Raw genomic sequence first — 21,489 nt, forward strand, 5'->3', positions numbered from 1 at the left:
TTATGCAAATACACCATTTGACAGCTGTTGAAAAACTTCTTGGAGGTGGTGAATAATATTAACCACATCTGAAAGTGACTTGGAGAACCCTACAATAGTTCTTTGAACGGCGTCAATCACTTGAATATTCAACTACAAAAAGTGAGTCAAATGAGTCGAGTATTAGATTGTTTTTTTTTACAGGAATAACAGATAACTGAAATTAATACAAAGACTCTGAGGAGAGTGAGTTTTTGTTATGTGCCACGTCCATCTTAAATCGGGCTAAAATTGATTTTAAATATTTTTTTTGTGAAAATAATTTCATCTAATGATAGGAATTGAACCACTGAGTGGCGTTAGGCCGCGGGGCCATGGGGTTTCTCAACGCTCATTTTCACAAGCACTCATGAGTGCTTTTGAGAAACCTACGTTCTCAACGTTTGTCGAATCGGCACAAAATCGGTTTGAGAATCTTTGAGTGCTTAAATGAGTGCTTGAGAATGTTTTCTCAGTTTGAGAAAGCCCCGTGGCCCCGTGACCTAAGCTTTACCAGATTGAATGTGCTAGAAGAGCGAGTTAAATTTATCAACAGTCTCAAGAGTCAAGAAAATTTACTATGCCTGAGTGACTGGGAAACAACTGAATAGTAAAAAAAAAATAATCGAGATTAAACTCTCAAAAACATGTGTTATATGCTTTAATTCCCAGTGTCACGAGTGTCATGAAATCACTGACGTATATGTCATTGAAATGGGAATAAGTTACCAGTTCAGACACAGCAAGTTAAAAAAAAAGAACTATTCGTGGTTACTGTTAAATGAAGTTGTATGAAATAATCGTGGTTACTTAATTTTACTCTCATTTGATCGCTCATATCTAGTTAACTCTTGAATGAATCGTTTGACTCGCTTCTGATGAACCGTGTTAAATGGGAACTGATACACTTGTGACTCGTTTCCTACACATAAAATTTCCAATACCTACATTTGTAGACGGAGGATATGAATGTGCTCCACTTCCTTTGCTCTCACTGAAAATGATAGGGGCACTCAGCAAAAGTAATTGACTCTCAGCTGAGTTCCCTTGTTCCACTTCTGTTCTGCCTCACAAGGTGGGAACAGTATTGAAACCAAATTTTGCGTTATGTGTGGAAAAAAGATGTTATGTGTAGCGAACTTGTCACAAGTGTATCAGTTCCTAGAGAGTTCTATTGTAAAGGAGTTGAATAAACTATTCGTGAGTTCTTAATTTAACTCTCAGTTAATTTCACCCATCGAGAGTTAGCTCTTGAGTGAATCGGTTGACTCGCAACAGCTTAACTGTGTTGAGTGAGTTACGAGTCCAGGCGCTAGGGGATTTCATCAGAATCATAATAGAGTTCAAGACTCAAATGAACTCCTTTCGATGATTTGATTGAATTCATTTAGTGCAATTCTTTCTCTAGGCACTCGTTCTGAATCAATGTGGACATCACTAGCTTATGTCTGTTTTGGAATTTCCAATCATACCGGACGAGATGTCGCATCACAATGCTCAGTTTAATGAGATCCGGCCTACTAATGACCTACTGCCAAATATTTACCAAAAATCAAGATATGTCTTTCAATATTAAACATTTAAGCATTCAAGCATTGAATTGCAAAGACTACTCACTGGTACAGTTCTGCTCCTCGTCCGAGTTGTCCAGACAGTCGTCGTCGCCGTCGCAGATCCACGACTTCGGTATGCAGCGCTGATTGTTGCAGGTAAAGTCCCACGTGTTCGGGCACGCCTGGACCGGCGGTTCCGCGTTCGGGTCGGACAGACAGCTGCGCCCATCGTCCCCGAGCCGCTCGCCGTACGGGCAGCCGCACTTGACGACCAGCCGCGGGCTGGTCGGTCCGCCCGCGCTCGCCGCCGCCGCATCCTCCGTGTCGTTCCTCGGCAGCGCAAAGCACAGCTTCTCGCAGCCGCCATTGTTGACGCCGCACGGTTGGCTCGCGTCGATGCTCTGCACCCCGTGGCTGTACACCTTCACGCCGTACAGCCGGTTCGTCTGCGGCTCGCGCACCATTATCTCCTCCTGCTCGCCGTTCAGCTTGTTCAGCCGCACGATCGCATCCAGCCGCCAGTCGGTAATGTACATCCACTCCTCGTGTATCACGATCGAGAACGGGTGCCGGATCAGGCGCGAGTTCACCGTGCGCACGTCCGTCCCGTCCAGGTTGGCGTGCTGCACGTGGTCCAGCAGCGCGTCGCACCAGTACACCCGGTCCTCCCGGAAGTCGATCGACAGCCCGTTCGGCCAGCCGAGCGTCAGGTTGCGGAACACGATCAGCCCGCTGCCGTCCGCGTTCGCCCGGCTAATGTTGGCCGGCCGGTCCCACTCGGAGAAGTAGATGTAGCCCCGGTTCGGGTGCACCACGATCGCGCGCGGTCGCTTCAGATTCTTCAGCAGCGTGCGCCGGTAGCTCGTGTTGCGCGTCGACAGCACGTTCAGCGTGCCCTTGCGGCTGTCGATGTAGTACAGATTCTTCGACACCCAGTCGACGGCCAGCCCCTCGACGCCCTCGTTCTGGGACGCGAGCACGATTTCCCGCCCAGTGCCGTTGCGGTGCACCCGGTAGATCACGTCCTGCAGCACGTCCGAGTAGTAGATGTGCTCGTCCACCGCGTCAAAGTCCAGGCCGACGAAGCGGGCCCGCCGCGACACGACCGGCAGTATCGCGTCGCTAAACCCTTCGATGACCGGATCGAGCACCTTGCCCTTGATGAAGCGCTGCTGCGAGTACATCAGGAACTGGCGCACCAGGTGGCAGTTCATCAGATCCTTCGACAGCTGCCAGCCGGTGTGGCAGGCGCACCGGTACCCCAGCCCGGACGGCGCTCCCTGCACCGCCGTCACGACGCACATCTGCGAGCAGCCGCCGTTGTTGCTGCCGCACGGGTTCGACACCTTCGGCTGCGTGAGCGGATGCACCGCAATCAGGGCGCGCGGCTCCCGGATATCCTTCGCCTTGAAGATCGACTGTATGCTGGACGAGCCCTCGAACCGGTCCACCGACATGATGCCCTGCTTGGTCGCGTCCGACCAGAACACGCGATTCTCGAACAGCGCGAGCCGGGACGGGCTCGGCACCTGCTGGCCGCGCAGTATCATCACGCGCCGCTCGCCCTCGTAGCTGACCGACTCGATGTAGTCGAGCAGCGAGTCGCACCAGAAGACGCGCCGCGCGATCACGTCCACCGCCACGCCGGACGCTTTGTACGCCGCCTCCGACACGATCGACTTCGCGTGCGTACCGTCCATGTGGGCGCGCAGCACGTGGCTACCGTCCGCCACGAACATCAGGCCCGCCGTCGGGTCGAGCGCCAGATCGGCCGGGCTGGTCAGGTTCGAGCCGAGCACGACCGCGTGCCACCGGCCGTCCAGCTCGAATACGTCCACCTTCTGGCCGACCAGGTCGGCCACGTACAGCTTGTCCCCGACCCAGTCGATCGCGATCGCGACCGGGGCCCACGTGCCCGGCAGCGTGAAGTCGTGCCCGCCGAACCCACCGTCCACCAGCACCTGCGACTGCACCTTGCGCGTCTTGATGTCCGACCAGTAGAGCAGATTCTTCGCGTAGTGATAGGAAAGGCCGCTGGCGCCGGTCGCGTTCGCGATGATGCGCGAGTCCTGCCCGTGCGCGCTCATGCGCAGGATGGCGCGATCGTACGCAAAGAACAGCTCCAGGCTGCTGGCGGTCGGGGCGACGCAGCGCGTCTTCTCCATCAGCGTGTAGCCGGTGGCGCACGCGCACGAGAACGACCCGTCCGTGTTGGTGCAGAGCTGGTCGCAGTGGCCCCACACGGTACACTCGTCCAGGTCGGCGCAGGTCCGATTGTCCGGGGAGAGGGTGCGCCCGGCCGGGCAGTAGCACACGCCGCCCGTCAGCGACGGGCCACACTTGTGCTCGCAGCCCAGCGCCGGACAGGACGTGGTTGCTGCAAAGAGAGAGCATGAAAGGAAAAGAAATCAATTAAATGATTCCCAAAAAAAAGGGAAAGCAAACCCAACACTTACAGCAAGCCGTTTCCTCGTCCGTGCCATCGTCGCAGTCACGCTTGCCGTCGCACAGCTTCGACTTGACAATGCACTTGGCCTGGCCGTTCGGGCCGCCCCGCGGGCACAGGAACTTGTTGTCCGGGCAGGCGATCGCGGTACAGTTCGCCTCGTCGCTCTCGTCCGAGCAGTCGTGGTAGCCGTCGCAGTGGAACGTGGCCGGTATGCACAGCGCATTTGCACAGCGGAACTGGCCACCGTGGCAGGGTGGGAAATCTGCAAAAAAAAAAAAAACCAGGTGTCACATTACGTCACATCCATTTGCCCTCCAAAGTGCCCCAAAAAAAAAAAAAACAAAAAACAAATACTTACTGCAGCCCACCTCGTCCGAGTTGTCGCCACAGTCGTTCTTGTGGTTGCACTTCAGCGCCGTATCGATGCAGCGCACCCCGTTGGCGCACCGGAACTGATCGAGCCGGCAGGCCGTGCCCGGGCAGCCCTCCTCGTCCTTGCCCGTCCGGCAGTCCAGGTAGCCGTCGCAGCGCTTCTCCTTTGGCACACAGATCTCCGCCACGCGCCCGTTCAGCGAGACGCCGAGCGACGGTGCACCGCACCGGATGTCGTCCGTTTGGCACTTGCGGTACGCTGGGAGGGGGGGGGGGGAGGGTGGAGAGAAACAAGGTAGGTGGAGTAAGGATTCATTAGTACCGTTTCATAGCACATCAAATATAAATGATTGGAAAACTAAATCTGCTCAACGGTCAATAAATTGCGGAATACAAACAAATATGAGAAGCATCCAAAAATGTTTGGGAAAGAAACCAAAATACCATCGGGCAACCTTGTAACTCTCCACTTCAACTCAGCAGTTCACTCACAATAGCTTTTAAGATATCTAAGTGAGTCTAGTTCTTGATTTTGTGAGTCGTTGCCGGTACATTTAGAGTCTGAGGCATCAATTTTTGACATCGATGTGCATCAATGCTTGCCTCTAACGTACCTGGTTTTGTCTGTTTGACAAATCAACAGTGTTTGACTGTAGTAGAAATCATAATAAATTCACAAGGTATTTCAGCAGATTTATGAAAACTTTGCTGTGTTCAACAAAGTATGTAACTTAATATTTTTAATGAAAAAACTAATTAATTTGTATCAATTGTTACACACCGTTTCGGCGACTTAGCAGACACCACCGAAACTTTCGAAATCTATATGACGATTGTAGTTTTTGATTTTCTACTGATTGCATTATTCATCATCATGCGACTTAAATTCAATAATTTTGAGGGGAAAAAACAAGTAAAAACAGTTTTGAAAGTTCGTGTACCAAAATTGGATATCTGAGAGACTAAAGTTGATGCCATAGACAACTATCATTTGGACACACTGTAAAAAATAAGAGCCTTAAGGGCTTAGCGTGACAACGCCTGCAACATACCATTCTGTCGAGTGGTTGCTCATATCGCCTGGCTGAGTGATTTGAATTAACGATTGGAATTTTCAACAAAAATCTAGCTGAACTGATTGTCAGTGTGTAGAATAGAATGGATTCTTCAATATATTGATTTTTCGTACACATTTTTCGCACCAAGGAACGAGGATTGGTCCTTCAATCATCAAAAGAACCTAACAATGGGGCCTTTTCCGTTTCAAGTTCGTAGGCTGAAATTTCAGCCTGTCAGCTGTTTGCATTGTATAGCAGTTTTCGAGCAGCTATCTAAATGGGTATAATAAACAGGTTGGCTTGTCCCAATGGGTATGAATTTAGAAGGCTGAATGAAGATTTTAAGAGTGTTTTGAGTATTCCGCAAGCCTCTAGAAAGCTTGTTTGAACAAAAGTCCTGTTGAAATGTGATATTCAAATTTGGTTATAAAAAACATGCTATGAGGCCATCTAGACTACAAACACTTTGATTCCATTACCAGATCTCTTTAATGCACATTGGGATGGATGTAAACACCAACTTGTTTTGCCATTTTTCGAGCAGTTACTCAAATCTAATTCTAGCTATGAGGCTAGAATAATTTAGACTGAAAATTGCAGGCTAGTTTTATGTGTGATTTTGTATGGAGTGTTTACATGATTTCAGCCTCCAACTGTCAAACTCCATACAAAAAACTGACTAGAATCGTGAAGGGCCCCAATTATCGATCGCATCTTTTTAATTCCTGCATTATCCTAGCGGGCCATATCAAATTCCTCTGTCTAGAGTACATCTAAAATGTGTGTATTGTAAACGGTTTTTGTTCAAACAGAATCAAGAAATATGCTTATTTTGTAAAAAAAAATATGTAGTTTTTATCAGGATTTTGAGCCAAAATTGATTGCAATTTTGAACCCTTACCCGGGACTTTAGCGTGTTCAACTCTGTCGAATTGGAGAAGTCTGTCGAATTGGAGAACGCTCGTCCCATTCTTTGATTTTACCATCAACTGAAACTGTTTATCATCATACAGGCAAACTATCAATGCAGTAGGTGTAAATTTCTGTTCAATCTAAGCAAAAAATGCATAAAAAGCGAATAAAAGCCCGAAGGTAGAAGTAATTAGCAGCTCGATTTGTTTGCTTGTGTACGGTACAACGGATGTTACAACGTCAAGGGAGTCCGTCTGCCGTCTGGATGCTTTCGTAACTTAATCGTCGTGTTCTTACGCCTCCCACCCTACGTCCTTCCCTTGCCTTCTAGTGGGCAGTGGTACAATCTACCATTTGCGCAAACATTGTTCACCCTGGACAATCGAACATTGCTAGCGAGTGTCGTCATAGATGTAATAAACTCGGATTATAGCTAGAATATAGTGGCTTGGGGTGTGTGTGTTTTTTTTTCACCTGATGCTCTAAAATTATCCCATTATGCTAATGTCCAATTCTTGCTAACTACTTGCTTTGTGAGTAACTAATGGCAATTTGTTTATAACTTTGATCTCCTGCGTTCATTTGATCATACTGTTACAACTGACTAGCTCTGGCTAGTTAATATTTTTGCTGCAACGTAGCCTTTGCTTCAACAGCAACAGATCTCTGGGGAGTCACCCGCTGGACCAAGAGCCCAGTCACGTACGCTAGCACGCCGATTCGTGCCAAACGCTGACCTCATCCCAACCTGCTGTCCCAACAGTTGCACCCCTCCCCCCCGCCCCCCCCCCCCTCTTACTCCCCCACAAGGATACTTACTGCAGTCGGATTCGTCCGTACCGTCGACACAATCGATCGTCATGTCGCACTTGTAGTGGGGTGGAATGCAGTACGTCTTGTTAAACACGTACTGACCGCAGCTGATCTGTCCCGGTTCGCACTCGGGCGGCGCTGAGAGAGAGATAGATAGTGATAGAATGAGATAGGCCTATCCCGGCCACTCCAGCACTACTTACGACAATGGTTCAGCTCGTCCTCGCCCTTATCGCAGTCCTTCTGATAGTTGCAGACCGACGTCTGCGGTATACACTTTCCCTCGGGGCACTTGAACGTTCCGAACGGACATGGCACGTCTGTTTCATTACTAAATATACTGCCACCTGGAGAGAGAGAGAGAGAGAGAAGGGAAAAACGAGAAAAAGAGATGGATAGATAATTAATAACAGCATGACGAGTGCAGATTCAGGCACAAAAAAAAAAAGGTAACAGCCAAGGGACCTCCCCGCACGAGCGCAAATTGCGATCCCGCGTTTCCCGCTAGACGGCTAACCTCCGAAATGTTTCCCCACGGTTCTCGGGGCCGGATATTGCTCGGGGGCCCTCCCCTGGCTTCTACTGTGTGTGAGTGTGTGCGCCCGTCCCGTAAATAAGCATTGATTGATGGTAGATTCCGCCTGATCTTCCGCCGCATCTTGTCCGCTCGAATCTCGGCCCATAATAATGACCGTACGACGACGAACGACGACAACAACTGCGCGACGACGACGATCATGATGATGATGATGATAATGATGATGAAGCTAATGTGAATAACGCTATTGTTACAGTTCGCTGCGGTCGGATAAAGTTCATCCACAAACATACACACACACACATACAGGCACGCATTCGAGGAGGGTTTACAAAAGTTTGCGTGTACGGCGGGGTCCATTCCCAACGCTGCCGCGTTCGTTCTCGCCCGCGTCATCATCAGCCACGTGTACGTGCAGGTTCGTTGTCACTTTTGATCGTTTTCTATTGTGCTTATTAGAACCTGCTGCTGCTGCTATCATTACAGTTTGCATTGTGTAGGATGATGATGGGATGCTTCGAGCGCTTCTTCTTTTTTTTTTTTTACCCGAACGTTCCGGAATGGGGAATACGGGGCTGACTTGTACTAGCCCGCGAGATGTTACGTACATCTTTCTACCGCCGGCACCTCTGGGAACTTTGGGACACACACGAGGTAAGGTGGTTTTGTAGAGAGAGAGAGAGAGAGAAAAGCAAACAAGAAGCAAAAGGTTGTTATGCGCATTCAAGCCGTGCGCTCTGCCCGCTGAGAACCCCAAATCAGTCCCAAGTTCCCCATCCACGTGTGCATTCCGATCGCGCGACTGGAAGCCATGTTTGAGCCATTGAAACTCTGGGAAATTCACATCGAACAGGCACACACACACACACACACAAATGCGGGCTAGTATCACACGCGCTTTACGACCCGGACGTGATGCAATTTGACCATTAGCAGGTACGGACAAAAGCAAGCCATAAAGTCTAGCAAACAAAAAAAAACAAAAGCAAAACATCAACCAATCATTCACCTTTGCGTTGGGAGTGCAGGAGCGCTGTCTCGCCGCCTGTCCAAATCGCAGCCAATCGCATCGCAATCACCTGACGGTATACACAAAAAAAAAACACCGACCCACACTGCTTCAGGCTGCAGTGTGCTGAGAATGAATTCGCACAGGTTCTGATGCCCGAACATCTGATGCCCGGGCGCGAAGGTTAAATCACGGGCTCCGGGGAACGGAACGTGCGAAATTCAACTCTGCAACCTGTGTATCGAATGAGGCGAGTACTTGTACGTGTGTTTTTTGTTGTTGCTCGTAGTTAGCGGAGTTGTTGGTTTTGTTGTTGTTTTTTTTCTCTTTATTGCTGGTCTCTGGTTGAGATTCCAACATCTCCTACTGCTAGAAGGAGAATTGAGTTTGTTTCGAGAATGATGCGCCATTCAAGCAGCGCAGCCTCAGATCCCCAGAGGTTGCTGTTGGGTATTGTGGCTGACTTTGATGCTTAGTTTGGATATTTGGAATTCGCCTTTACAGAAGACGCTTGTGGGGGTTTTGAGGCCGTCTAGTCTAGACTTTCGGAAAAATATACAAACCAAAACTGGAGCTGACTCGCGCAAAACATTTCTTCCCTTACTAGATGTAAAAAATGTCCAAAGTTTCAGATCCTCACACACACACACACACATATTCTGGGTGATCTTCTATTCCATCCCGCAAAGATGTTACCGCCAGCAAGGGCTCAACAGCTTGAAGAGTCCCTAACGGCATGACTCCAACAAGTGCGTCGTTATTAGGAGATTGACGTGAAAGTGATTTACACACACACACACTCACACCCTCGTACGCACATACACACACACACAGCTCGTCTTCTTCCCAAGCTGCTCGGTGGTAAAGTAGTTTATTCAATTGAAGCCAAACCAAATTTCCGGTCCCGCACCCGCGTACTTTCCGTCCCGCGCAAAGCAAACCGAGTGCGTTTCGTCACGCAACGGCGCTTCGTGAAGGAAAATGCTGGATGCTGGGTTCGCCCTCGACCGCACCGCAGTGGATAGAATGTCAATTCCGCGGGACGGTTCATCATTGCCATCATTGGCGACACCATGAGTGTGTAGTGGCTTTGCTTTCCACCGACTGTGCCGTGTGCTTCGCTTTCGGGGTCCGGTGTCTTGGCCACAACGGCCAGCATTCATGTGCGAACGAACGCACACACTTCAGCGTGGCCCAAGCGGTGGGATCCGCCGCAAGCAGCGCCGGATTGATAACGGCCGAAACGAAGGGCACACGGAGCTGCGGGAGGGTAGGGCCCGTTTATTTACATTTCCCGTGCAATCGGGCCGTCTCCGTGCGGCGATGGGAGAAAATAACAAAGCAAGCAAACCGCAGGCGCGTAGAACGCTTTTCTTAGTGCCTCACCAGCTCCCTCTCCAGGCTTGTTTGGGTTTGGGGTCTCGTGTGCAAAGACTGGTTTCCGTTCCGGTGGCGCTCGTCCGGCTTAACGCAAGGGAAAGCCTCTTTCCAGTAAAAAAGAAAAAAGAAAAAGATGGTCGCATGAGCAAGACCTAGCACGCCAACAAGCGTGCGTAAGGCGGAAAGAAGCAGTCGAAATGGAAAACCGAAGCACGAGTGTGCGAGTATATGTGTATATCGTAATAATGCATGCTGACGAGCTTTTCCGCTTTTTCTTCTCCCTCCCCACGCACACACACACACACACACACACACACACACACACATACACTCTTTTGCACTAACCGGCTCAATCATCCTTTTCCGGATTCCGGCACACTCTCCGGGGTTCGTCTTGTGTGTCTTGTTTTGGAATTTTCAGCCGCTCGAAATGTTGTCCGCCTTACCGGAGGTTCGTAAAATGTATATTAAACCCGTTCACACACACACACACACACACACACACACACACACACAGACAAACCGTTTAGTATGGTTTTGCTGTGTCGTTTTCCCGTACGTGAGACCTGTGGCAGGTTGTTGTGGGGCTCATGGGGGGCCCATGGTTTAACCCATAAAATTCCCCAGTCGCCAGACGAACCGAGAACTGGTTACAGTTGTTTTTTTTTTTGTCCATCAACCAGAGGAAGCACTCCATCTTGTGCGGCAAATGTAGGACACAGCTTGAAAATTCCAAAAAAAAGCATTAAAAATGCGATTTGGCACATATTATATATGCAAAGTACTCCTGGAGAGAGTGATATCCGCTTTTGGATATTTGTGCGATATCTTCTGTATACAATTGCATGTTTCTTCTTTTTGTTCTTCTTTTTTTATACCTTGCCAATGATCCACCCATAATATATGTCTGATTAAAAGTTTATTGTTAGTATTAAAAAGCCAATATGCCAACTATACTAGTATGGATTTGAACGCACGATCGGTGAGATGTCGGGAAGAGCACTTTGCCGCTGGACCACAAGCGCATCTGATTCGTTGCGCGTTAAAATTGGTTCCAGTATCCGCCAAGCCTGTGAATGCTGGTAATTAACCAGCCAAGCCGGCATCTTGTATTGTTTCCAACGCTACACCACTTCCTCGCCCTTTTTAGTGCAAAACGCCAGATTCACCAATCGCGTTCAATAAAATAAGGTGTTAAAATCTTCTCCCTGCAAGTATTTCTTCTTATTTGTTTACGCAGAATCAAATGCGCTACGCATTTTTTACTTTATTAAAAATATATATTTGTTTATTTATTTTCAACTGTCTCCTATTAACTGTCCACTGTCACAACCGTTGCCCATGATTGTGAAATACTGTGGGGAGAAATAACGTTGTGCAATGCTGCGAGGAAATTATGGTAAGTTTGCGTAGAAATATTAAAACAACTATCTGCAACACTGTTTCACCCAGCTCTAACTAGGCTCTCTTGTCCATGCACTGCGATCGGTGCACCTTCAACCTTTTCCACCTTTTTTTAAATGTTTTCGCGTGTGTGTGTGTGTTTTTTTTCGTTTTGTTTTGTTTTAAATTGCCGCCTGAAAACGGTTCACCCGCAAATGCTTCATTCGACGCTTTACAGCCCGGGAGCGGTACCATACCTGTCGTTACCGGTTAATACCATCTCCACACCCCTTCCCCCTTTTGCCTTCCGTTCAAAACTATTCAGAATCGTAAAATAAAGGCCCGAGCGCAAACCTATCCCTGGAGCCACCCCCCAAAAAAAAAACAAAAACCCAATCCAGATCAACGATTTAGCCGGGAAAGTACGACCTGGGGCATGGTTGAGGGGTCGCCGCTCTCCGAAAAGGGGGAGGGGGGGGGGCGAGACGAAAGTGAAAGTTCCAGTTCCAACTAACACCCCCCCCCACCCCCCGCCGCACGCAAGCACAGTTCAAAATCCTCGCCTCGACGCGGACGGCGTTAAAAAGGAAAGGAAAGCAGAAAAGGAAAACATCCATACCCCCGTTTCCCTTCTCCCTCGCCCTCCTACCATTATGTGGAAGGTGTAAGGGGGTAGGGGAGGGAGGGAAGGGGGGGAGGAGAGGGGGAGCCATTGGGGCATCCGTTCGGATTGCGATTTTGCTCGCTTTTACGATGCGCCGCGCAACTTCCCTATTCCGGTTTTGCTCGAAAGTCATGGCCGTTGCCGCCGCCGCCACTGTGTGCGTGAGGAAAGCCGATACACGATCGCCGAGCGAAACAAACAGTGGGGGAGAAGGGAAAGGGGTTGATGTAGCTACGGCTTGATTAACTTCCTTCTTTATCGGGTGGCGCTCCGGAAACCGGAAAAAAAACTGGAGGAAGAAGCAAACCTGAAATTGAGGAGTTTGTGCCGCTTTTTTTGCTGTTTGCTGCTGCTGCTGCGACTAGCGGGAGGAAGGAAAGGTTCAATCGCACGCTGGGGCCGTAAGAGCTAGTATAAAGGCCAAAGAGAGGGACTGAAAGAGTGAGAGAGAGCGAGATAGAGAGAGAGAGAGAGAGAGAGAGACAGAGAGAGAAATAGAAAGAAACGAGGTCGAGAGAAAAGGTGCCCGATCGTGCCGAAAAGCATCAAGAAAACTTCGGCCGCTCTTGTAACCTTTCTTTTCCTTCGTTGCTTTATTTTCTCCCGGCTCCATTCGCTGCGCCTGGCGCACGACCCTTTCACTCCACGTGAAGATATGTGCTTCTGCGTGTTTCGCACTTTTCAAACCAGCCAAGCAGTTCGACACACATCTTTATCATTTCGAGTTTGGATTCGATTTTGGTTTCTACCCCAAGGCACTGCCCGTTTTATGAGTGTTTTCCGTTCATTTCCCTCTGGCCGCCCCGATCGCAGACAGGCCGCCAATTTCCCTTTCTCCTTCACTTATCACTTATCAGGCCCCACGATCAGTGCGGGCTTTGCTAGTGAGTGCGTGCGTTACTTTCCTTGCTCGATTTGGTTTGGCATTTCTTTACGTGTTTCGTTTTTTTGTGTTTTTATTTTGTGTTGAGGTGCTTCCTATTAGCTCCTGCTGGCCATTATCAAGCTGCAGTATGCAAACTGTACTTCTGTGTTGCATATCTTTCACCCTTTTCCCTACAGCTTGTCGTGTGCGAATTCCAGCCAACAGCAGCAGCAGCAGCCAATTGCATGATTCGCTATGAGTGATGGGCATGGGAATTCGGACATGAGAGCATTTGCATACGGCGCACGTTATGCGAATTACTTTTCCTATGCCTCTCTGGTTTTGTGCTCTGTTTCCAACCGCATTGAATTGCGCAAAAAGGTGGCACGAGAGAGCAGGCGCGTAAAAAAAAAACGACAGCCGAGAGCACGAAACTCGCCAAACAATCCCAAATGCACGGTGGTGAAACATTGCTGCCAGTTGTGAAATATACACCGCAGAGAAATGTTAAGCTCGTAGTCGAAATGGATGAGCTGTGCGGGTCTGTGTATGTGTATGTATGAGTATTTTTGTCATCTTTTCTAGCGTAATCTCGCTATCAAACGTGTCAGCGCTTTGTGCTTTGTCACAACCGCTCCATCTTGTTCCCATCGGCATCTGTTGTATCGTGCCCTTTTCTCGTCTGAAACACGGCTGAAATGTCGAACGTGCAAGCACGAGGAGAAACTGGGGATGTGAGATGAGATCGTTCGATCTGATGGAACCATGGAGAAGACGAACCATGGAGAAGACGAGCCTTGACGGCGATGTTGGGCCATCAAACAAAAGAGAAAACACTGGAATTATATCACGCCAGAAGCGCGAACGGGGTAGGTGGTTGAGGCCTAGCTATTCCCCCAATGCTTGGAGCTCGGCAAAGCCGCCACACCATCTAGAGCCGGAAGAATAGGATTTAGTTTTTTTGTATAGAGGCGCGATCGAACTTGTGTATCGATTCCTTTCTCTCGCTCTCACACGACGCGAGCTTCTGCCTCCCGGGTTTACCAGACCAAGCAGTCAGCAACCACTCGGCAAACTGTTTCGGCAACTGTTTGGGAAATGAGCAAAAGCGGTAAACCGACGTGTTGCACAAGCTGGTGCAATTTGTTCGCAGCGCAGCGCGCGGTCAGTTGAAAGTTGATGGTGGGGCTCCTTTCGAAAAGCAGCCTGATTTTCCTGCTCTCAATGTCACAGCGTTCTATTTTTAGTTGAGTTGAAGATACCTTAAGATACCCTATTGAGATCCGAGCAGGAGATTGTGGTCACAAACATTGGATGTTTAATAATTGTAAGCGTTGACTTCGGGGAGAAAAAAACCCCCAAATCGTTGGAGATGGCTAGAGCAGTCCAGCATTTCAAGGCAATCTTACAGCAGAGGAGCGATGTTACGCCTGTTGTGTAAGAGGATCTCGATGCCTTTAGGAAGATCTTGGATGAGTTTATCAGCAAACGGTTGTCGGAGCAAAGGGTTTACGGTGGATCTGGTTTAGGAGGTTCTAGCGAGCTGAGAGCTACATCTACTGCTTGGTCATACTTTAGACAGTTGGGATATAATTGGAAATAGCAATATCGAGATTCTGAAGTCTTGAAAAGTAATCTTGAAGCAGAGTAGAAGTAGTTGCAAGATCTTTTAATCAAAATTTGGAAACTTTCAAGCCTGACATCTTAGACCGAGACATTGAATCTAAGCTCTGTGATACAAACTGTCTGTGATATTTGAGGTCTTTTAGCTATTTTAGTTGTTTACATGTCGAATTGGAAAAGGGTCACCAATATTTGTTTCAAAAACATTGAAAACATTCTTTGTTTTTATATCAAGAATTGGAAGTAACAAAGGTGTTCAAGACTTGGTTGGCAGGCGCCAACTGTTGCAATGTCTGGGAGGAATGGTTTGCAGAATTAATCTCAAGCTAGATCCCTAACTAAACCCCCTATCCTATTCCCATCCCCCAATGCCTGATCCCACAAGGTACGCAACACTTACCTATTGCTAACAATGACTCGGCGTGGATAGTGGTGGACAGGAAGGCGATCGCGACCAGCGGCAACAGCAGCCAGCTCGGTGTCCTCGAAGCCCCCCGCACCATCCTCCTCCACCTCGGTCGCCAGCCGGTTCCGCTCCCGTCGTTCGGCGTTGAGAGCTCCATGCCGCGCAACTGGGTGTGCCCCCAGTCGACACACCGCCGCGTCCTCGCTTCCTCGCTGTTTGTTTTATGGGCAGGCGAGGTTCGGGTGCTACGGTTCCCTGGTTTCTGCGCGTACCACACTACCAGCTAACCCGTTCCCAACTAGCCGCGCTTCCGGGGCCGGTTTCCTGGTTGGCTACTCCAACAGCCACAACTACTGCTACTACTACCGCGGCTGCTACTGTTGCTGTACCGCCGCGACACCTTTCATGCCTTCTCCGGAGCGCTTTCCACGCGCAGCTCCACAGACACGAGCGCGAAAAGCAGACGACGAACCTGCCGTTTCTGTCACTGACGAGGTACACGCACGACTACTGTCACCCACTAGACTTACACCGAATGCACTCTCGCCCACAGACGCACACACACACACACACTGTTTGAAACACACGCACACAGCACGCGATCGCGCGCGCACAAACACACACGCACCTCACTTGATGTGTGCGCACAAACTATACACGGTATACTAAACTAGGTACTAGGGAAGGAAAACAAACGAAACAAAAAATCAGCTGAATGCAGCAAAGCACTCGATTCTAGAGTTTCCGGGCGGGCGCCAGGAAAGAGTGGAATCGTGTGCTGCTGCGTGTGCCGCCGCTGCTGCCGCCCACGAGGTTGGTTGCTTGCTGTAGTTTTGGTTGATAGGAATTTCGGTTTATGTGTTTCTTTTGATAGTAGCAGCTGCACTGAAGGATTGCACACACCTTGTCAAGTACTTGTGCACACACACACATAGACACACACATACACAACGGCACCTGTATGGAAGAAGAAAATGGAAAAAAACCGAATATTAGTATACAGGTTGCTGAGGACATTTGTGGGGCACCGGCACGGTTTTTGCACCTAGATTATCATCCCGGGCGCGGCGGATCGAACTTCGGACGTGCGTCTTAAAGCGAAATGGCCGAAAGTTCCTAAGAAAGAGGTACGGCCTCTTAAGGCACAACGACCTTTCCCATCTCTGGCCGTGTCTCTTTTGTTCGCGTACGCTCCTTCTCCGGGGTTCGCCTGTTTTTGACAGCGGCTGTCATACGTATGCGTCGGGGGAGTGGGGAGGGATTTGTGTTGTTTTGCCCCACTCCCCCTCCTCTCCGTTTCACTGTAAGAACAAGCCCCGCAACTAGCAAAGAATCGTGACGTGTGCTTTCCATTCGCTCTTGCCCCGCTGCTGCTGGGCGATTGTGTTCGTTCTCTCCTGCGCTAGCTTCCATTGGCTGTCACAGCGCACACACAGCGCGGGTTCTAGCGGCGCATTCAAAATGGTCACCCGGTGTACGGGCTCCGCCGCGAGAGGCGGAGAGGGCGGCCAATCATACGAGCAATAGTCGAATGTGGGTGGGGTGAGGGGCCGGTGGGTTCGTCGCTTGCCGGGCGAAAGAGGTGATATCATCATCAGCTCAAAACCCCCCAACCACCACCACCACCACCCTTGCGATTCGACCCGAAGAGCGCACGGTAATGATTTTGCTTTTTGCTTCCATTTTTTTTCTCTCCCATCTTCTTCTCTCTGTTTTCCTCCCAACACACCGGCTCCACACACACACACACAGACACTCGGTGCTCGAAGCGGACGGGATTGTTTCGCAGAAGGCAAAGCGAAAAGGGCAAACTGATGGCTGAAGGAGGGAGTGGGGAAGGGAAGCTGTGGCTGGCTGTGCGAGCGAGTGCGAGTGGAAACCTTTGGGCACGGGGGATGATGGTAACGGTACATTCCGGCTTGACAAATGAAGTTTTATTTTTCCTTCCACGTACCGCGCCCAACCCCTCCCCCCCACCCCCTCTTCCTCCTTCTTCGTTTGGAACGGGACACAGCACAGTGTTTGCTGCGCTGGAATCACGGCAAAATGAAACCGAGGAACTAACTGGTTGGAGAGTAAAGGAGGCGCACTGTGTGTGTGTGTGTGTGTGCACACGGTAAACCATGTACCGTGTGTTTCCCAGCGCCACCCACCCACCCCAGTACAACCGTTGAAAGTCGCACCAAGAACCACCACCAGAGTGCGGTGGTGCAAAAGACTTCAACGGGCGAACCGTGCGGCACAAGCGACGAACCCCTCGTACTGCCACGCGAACCCACCACCATCCTCAACTCTCACGCCGCGGACGCGGTGGTTTTGCGAGGGCCACGTCAGATTCATGCGATTGGTTGGCGCTCTTTTTTTTCTTCTTCTTTTTCGCCGGGTTTTCGGTTCTGAATGAAAAACATTCTGCGAAACAACCCACGAACCCACTGTGTGTGAGCGCGCGTGCGCCCGCGCCGTTGTGTGCGTTTTCGCTTCACCGTGCGAGAAGTCACTAATCCATTCTAGGGGAGGAGAGGAGAGGGGAGGGAGGGGGAGGTGGAGAATGAAACAAAAAACAGAAAACAAGCCCCATCCCCCGCACCACTCCTCTTGCTTCTTTCTGGCAGCACGCAAATGCGCTGTGAAAATAAAGTCAAAAGCCCTCTGCTATTCATTGCGCAGCATTAATGCAGCAGCAAAACAAAACAACAAGTGGGAAGAAAAAATAATTCAAAAATAGATACACACACACACATACACACATACATGCACACGCATGCACGCACGCGAGAGCGCGTGCGTTCAATCTCAGAACACAATCGGGGGCTAGTGCGAGCGTACGAAGCATTAAGCATTTATGAATGCACTTTCCGACCCGGCGGTGCGTCCGGGCCTGGCTACAGGCTGCTGTTGCAAATTGCTTTGGCTTTTGTTTTTCTGGGTGCGTTTTTTTTTCAATGATTAATTCGTCTACCACCCCTGAAACGCAAAAAAAAGGTAATGCGTACACCAGCGGCAAAATGAACGGCACGCGTCACGCGCAACATGGAGGGGGGGGGGGGGGGGGTAGCGCGTGAGGCATTAGCAACAAACACATACACACAAACATGGAGGGATTTTCGTGTATCTGTGTGTCTGTGTGTGTGTATGGAAATTTATTTGGCGAACGCGAAACGATCGCCTCGTTCCCTTCCGTGTTCGATCATCACCTCATCACCAAGTGACCAGGCGCAGGCGAAAGTAGATCGCGGGGTGAGGGTGAGAGTGTGCGAAAACAAAAAATTAATATAATCACTCTCACCCTTCCCCTTCCCTCCCCGCGTCGACTTTTCACCCATCTTCCTCCTGCCAAACCCTCGCCCCAGTTCATTCACATTGCTTTTTCCACCGCCGGAGCTGAATCAAACCTCGCGGCTCTAACATTAAGGAGTGAGATAGCGATAGAATTTGAAGCCTGTGTGTGTGTGTGTGGTTTTCTTTTTCTGTGTTTTTTTTTTTTTTTGGGTGAGACTGTGAGTTCGCATTGGAACGACACGCAACTTTCTCCCGACCCAGCCGGGCCCGTCGGGGCCGATCGATTAGTGTGTGTGTGTTGGGTGAGGAATTGGGGGAAGAAACCAAAAAGAAGAAGGAAAAAAAAACAAAATTGTACGCATAATAAATGAGTTCACCCAGTCGGAAAGCCAAGTCGGATGCAGTTGCGGATATGCGACTGAAAAGAAGTAAGCTTTCAGCCTGGTTTGCGTGTAGCAATCTTGCGATTGATTGTGGATGAGAACCGGTACTGACCGGTTGTGTCTCGTTCGGGTTTCCCATCCCCGGGTTCTGCTGCCTGCCTGCCTTGCCCTGGACGTTCTACGGTAGGTTAAGATTTGCTAGACGAGAGACCAAGCACAAAAAAACTTCGCTTCGAACTCTTGGAGCGCTAGAAGCTTGCTCGCTGACGTCACAAGCCGTCTAAAAAAAAAGGGGGGGAGGGGAGAGGACAATCAAAACAGCAAACACGCTCTTGCGCAGTGCTAGCAAGCTATCGGCAGAAGAGCGAGGTGCGGGTGCGAAAAAAAAGCACACTCAAGTACAATGAAAAATCGTAAAATAAATAAACGCGACACCGCGAAGCAACAGGCGACAAAAAAAGCCTTATCCAAGACCTAGCAACGGTCTGCAATAACGAAAAAAAAAAAACAACCGATTCCGCACCCATAAAAGATGCAGATGAGTAGTGCTGCGTGTAAATTGGCTGCTCCGCTCAGAATGTGGGCCAAGAAAAAGAGATAGAGTCTATCATCCCCCCCCCCCACTCCCCCGCCTGCATCCTCCATCACCGCTACCACCCTCTCAGAAACGGTCCCACTCGGAGACAGGATGGTCGCCCGGCCACGGTGGAGTGGCTGTTTCGGTGTCCCCCATCGGCAGGGGGCAAGAAGCAAGAAAAAAGTTCCCCATTCGGAGAAAGAAGGAGGGGAGAAAAAAACAGGTCACAAGCAACGAAGACGCGGAAACACGTTTTCGTTTAACACCTTCACGGCTGGCGGGAAGGAGCTGGTGGTTTTTGAAAGAAGCGAGGCTGTCGGGAGGTGTTGTTGCGCGACCCAGAAGACTTCGCCCCGGCAGGGCACCACTTAGAGGGGGGGGCCGGTTAGAAACCGACGCTTCGCAACTGGGAAGACTTACTGCTAATAAGCGACACAGACACACACGCACACATACAGAGAATATTACATTAAAAAAAAATAAAAAATAAAAAATAAAATTATTTTTCACAGAAAGCAATACAAAAGACTTCGCTCTAAGAGAGCAAAACATTTGTAATAAAACTCATCCCCATGATGAAGCAGTTCGTCATTATTAACCTTCATGTGGTTTGTTTGTTCCCGGGTGTGTGTGTGTGTGTGTTTTTTTTTCCTCTCTCTCGCAACGTGCCAACGTCCTCAAAACGAAGAACTGAAACGCAACTGGGCGACAGAAACGCGCAAGCGACGAACCTGCACACACCACACCGAGGACGAGAACGTTCTCCGCCGCTCATCTGATGTGTTCTCGTATCGGTACACCACCACCACATACACACACACACATGCGCACATTTCTAGGTGGTTATGTGGGTCCAGTTTTGTAACACGTTGACCGGAACTTCACACGCAAAAAATGGAAAAAAACTAAAAAATAAACGCCGGAAAAATGCGTCCTTTTCTATGTGCGCAAATTGTTATGGCGTGTGTGTGTGTGGATTGCGTTTGAAAGCCAATTGAAAGCTAATTTTGCTGTTGTTGTTGTTGTTGCTGTTGTTGAAAATGTTAGATCGCTATTAATCGATCCTTTGGGTTTGACCACAGCATTTGACGGTTGCATGTGCAGATCCAAATGCATTTCTGCTTTGAAAGAACACTCGCAATGAAACATGCACACACATACACATCTGTACAAACGATACGCAAAAAAAAGGATTGAAAGGAGGAAACCTCAAACCAGAAGAAGCGGATCGTTACCACACTGTAGTGTTGGTCAGCAGCAATACAGAATGGATGGCAGAATCACGCACACACCTTCCCCGAGCCGAGCTTGTGTGTGTCTGTGTTTGTGGGCCCGATTACGTTGGTGTGTTCGTTTTGAAGCAGCGAAAAAAAACCAACAAACAATAACAACATTAACACAACAAAAACAAGAAACCGAAAAAAAAACACACACAAAAAACGCCACCAGAACGCAATGGAAGCGGCACCGAAACGCACCTTTCTCCAATGTCCACAACCGCGTGAAACCGAACAAAAAACAGCACTGGCGGATCGCCACCCCGTGTGGGTTTTCAACAACGCAACTCAGTGTGTGTGTGTGTGGTTGTGCGTGGAATGGATTTTCCTTCACCTGTAGCGACTGAAGCTTTTCCTTCCGCCCGTGTTGTTGTTGTTGTTGTTGATGTTGCAGGCGCGTTCTGTCCACTTGTTTCACCTTTCAGTCTCTCTCTCTCTCACACACACACTCACAAACGGACACACACACACCTGCTCACACGCGTACTGTGGCTGTGAGGGTGCGTGACCGCACGGCGAGTTTGTTGTTTTGTTTTATTTTACTATATTTTTTTTGTCTTCTTCTTCTTCTTCTTTTCTCCTTGCTTTTGTTTTGCCAAGGTGCGACAGAACGGAGCGCGATCGAGCCCGTCCGGTGGTGCGCTAAAGACTGAACGCGCAGCGTCCGGCCCCGACTGGCTGTCGCGGGGAGCGAACCGTGCTAAAGCTCGCGAGTGGCATGCACGCGGACACATACAAGTGTGTGTGTGTGTGTGTGTGTGTCCGCCGTACAGTACCGGCACGCTGGACAGAGAGCGCGCGAGACCCAGCACGATCGCGCGCGCCACTCATCCCGAGCCGCCGAGCGGGTCCGGCCGGCACCGCGCGATGGGGCTCAGGAGAGCTATGGCGAGCGCCGGGTGAGTGCCGTCCCATTCGCGACGTGGGAGC

General features: G+C 49.7%; 1 protein-coding gene across 6 annotated transcripts in view; it reads right to left on the reverse strand.

The window, feature by feature from the left end:
• Positions 1 to 21,489, reverse strand: part of LOC1271927 (low-density lipoprotein receptor-related protein 2) — a 52,052-nt gene that overhangs the window by 16,137 nt on the left and 14,426 nt on the right. For 3 of the 6 annotated variants that reach the window (XM_061658483.1, XM_061658514.1, XM_061658491.1), the window contains exons 2-7: positions 15,038 to 15,720; positions 7,379 to 7,522; positions 7,182 to 7,313; positions 4,379 to 4,651; positions 4,028 to 4,282; positions 1,636 to 3,948 (exon numbers count right to left, since the gene is read on the reverse strand). In XM_061658483.1, the coding sequence (XP_061514467.1) occupies positions 1,636 to 3,948; positions 4,028 to 4,282; positions 4,379 to 4,651; positions 7,182 to 7,313; positions 7,379 to 7,522; positions 15,038 to 15,200 (3,280 nt within the window). In that variant the 5' untranslated portion in view covers positions 15,201 to 15,720. Of the gene's footprint in view, positions 1 to 1,635; positions 3,949 to 4,027; positions 4,283 to 4,378; positions 4,652 to 7,181; positions 7,314 to 7,378; positions 7,523 to 15,037; positions 15,721 to 15,946; positions 16,006 to 20,893; positions 21,214 to 21,489 lie in introns of those variants that run through there. The other 3 variants (XM_061658501.1, XM_061658511.1, XM_061658518.1) reach the window with 3 other exon arrangements.

Source organism: Anopheles gambiae, chromosome X (assembly GCF_943734735.2).
Source record: "Anopheles gambiae chromosome X, idAnoGambNW_F1_1, whole genome shotgun sequence".
In the NCBI taxonomy this organism is placed as follows: Eukaryota; Metazoa; Arthropoda; class Insecta; order Diptera; family Culicidae; genus Anopheles; species Anopheles gambiae.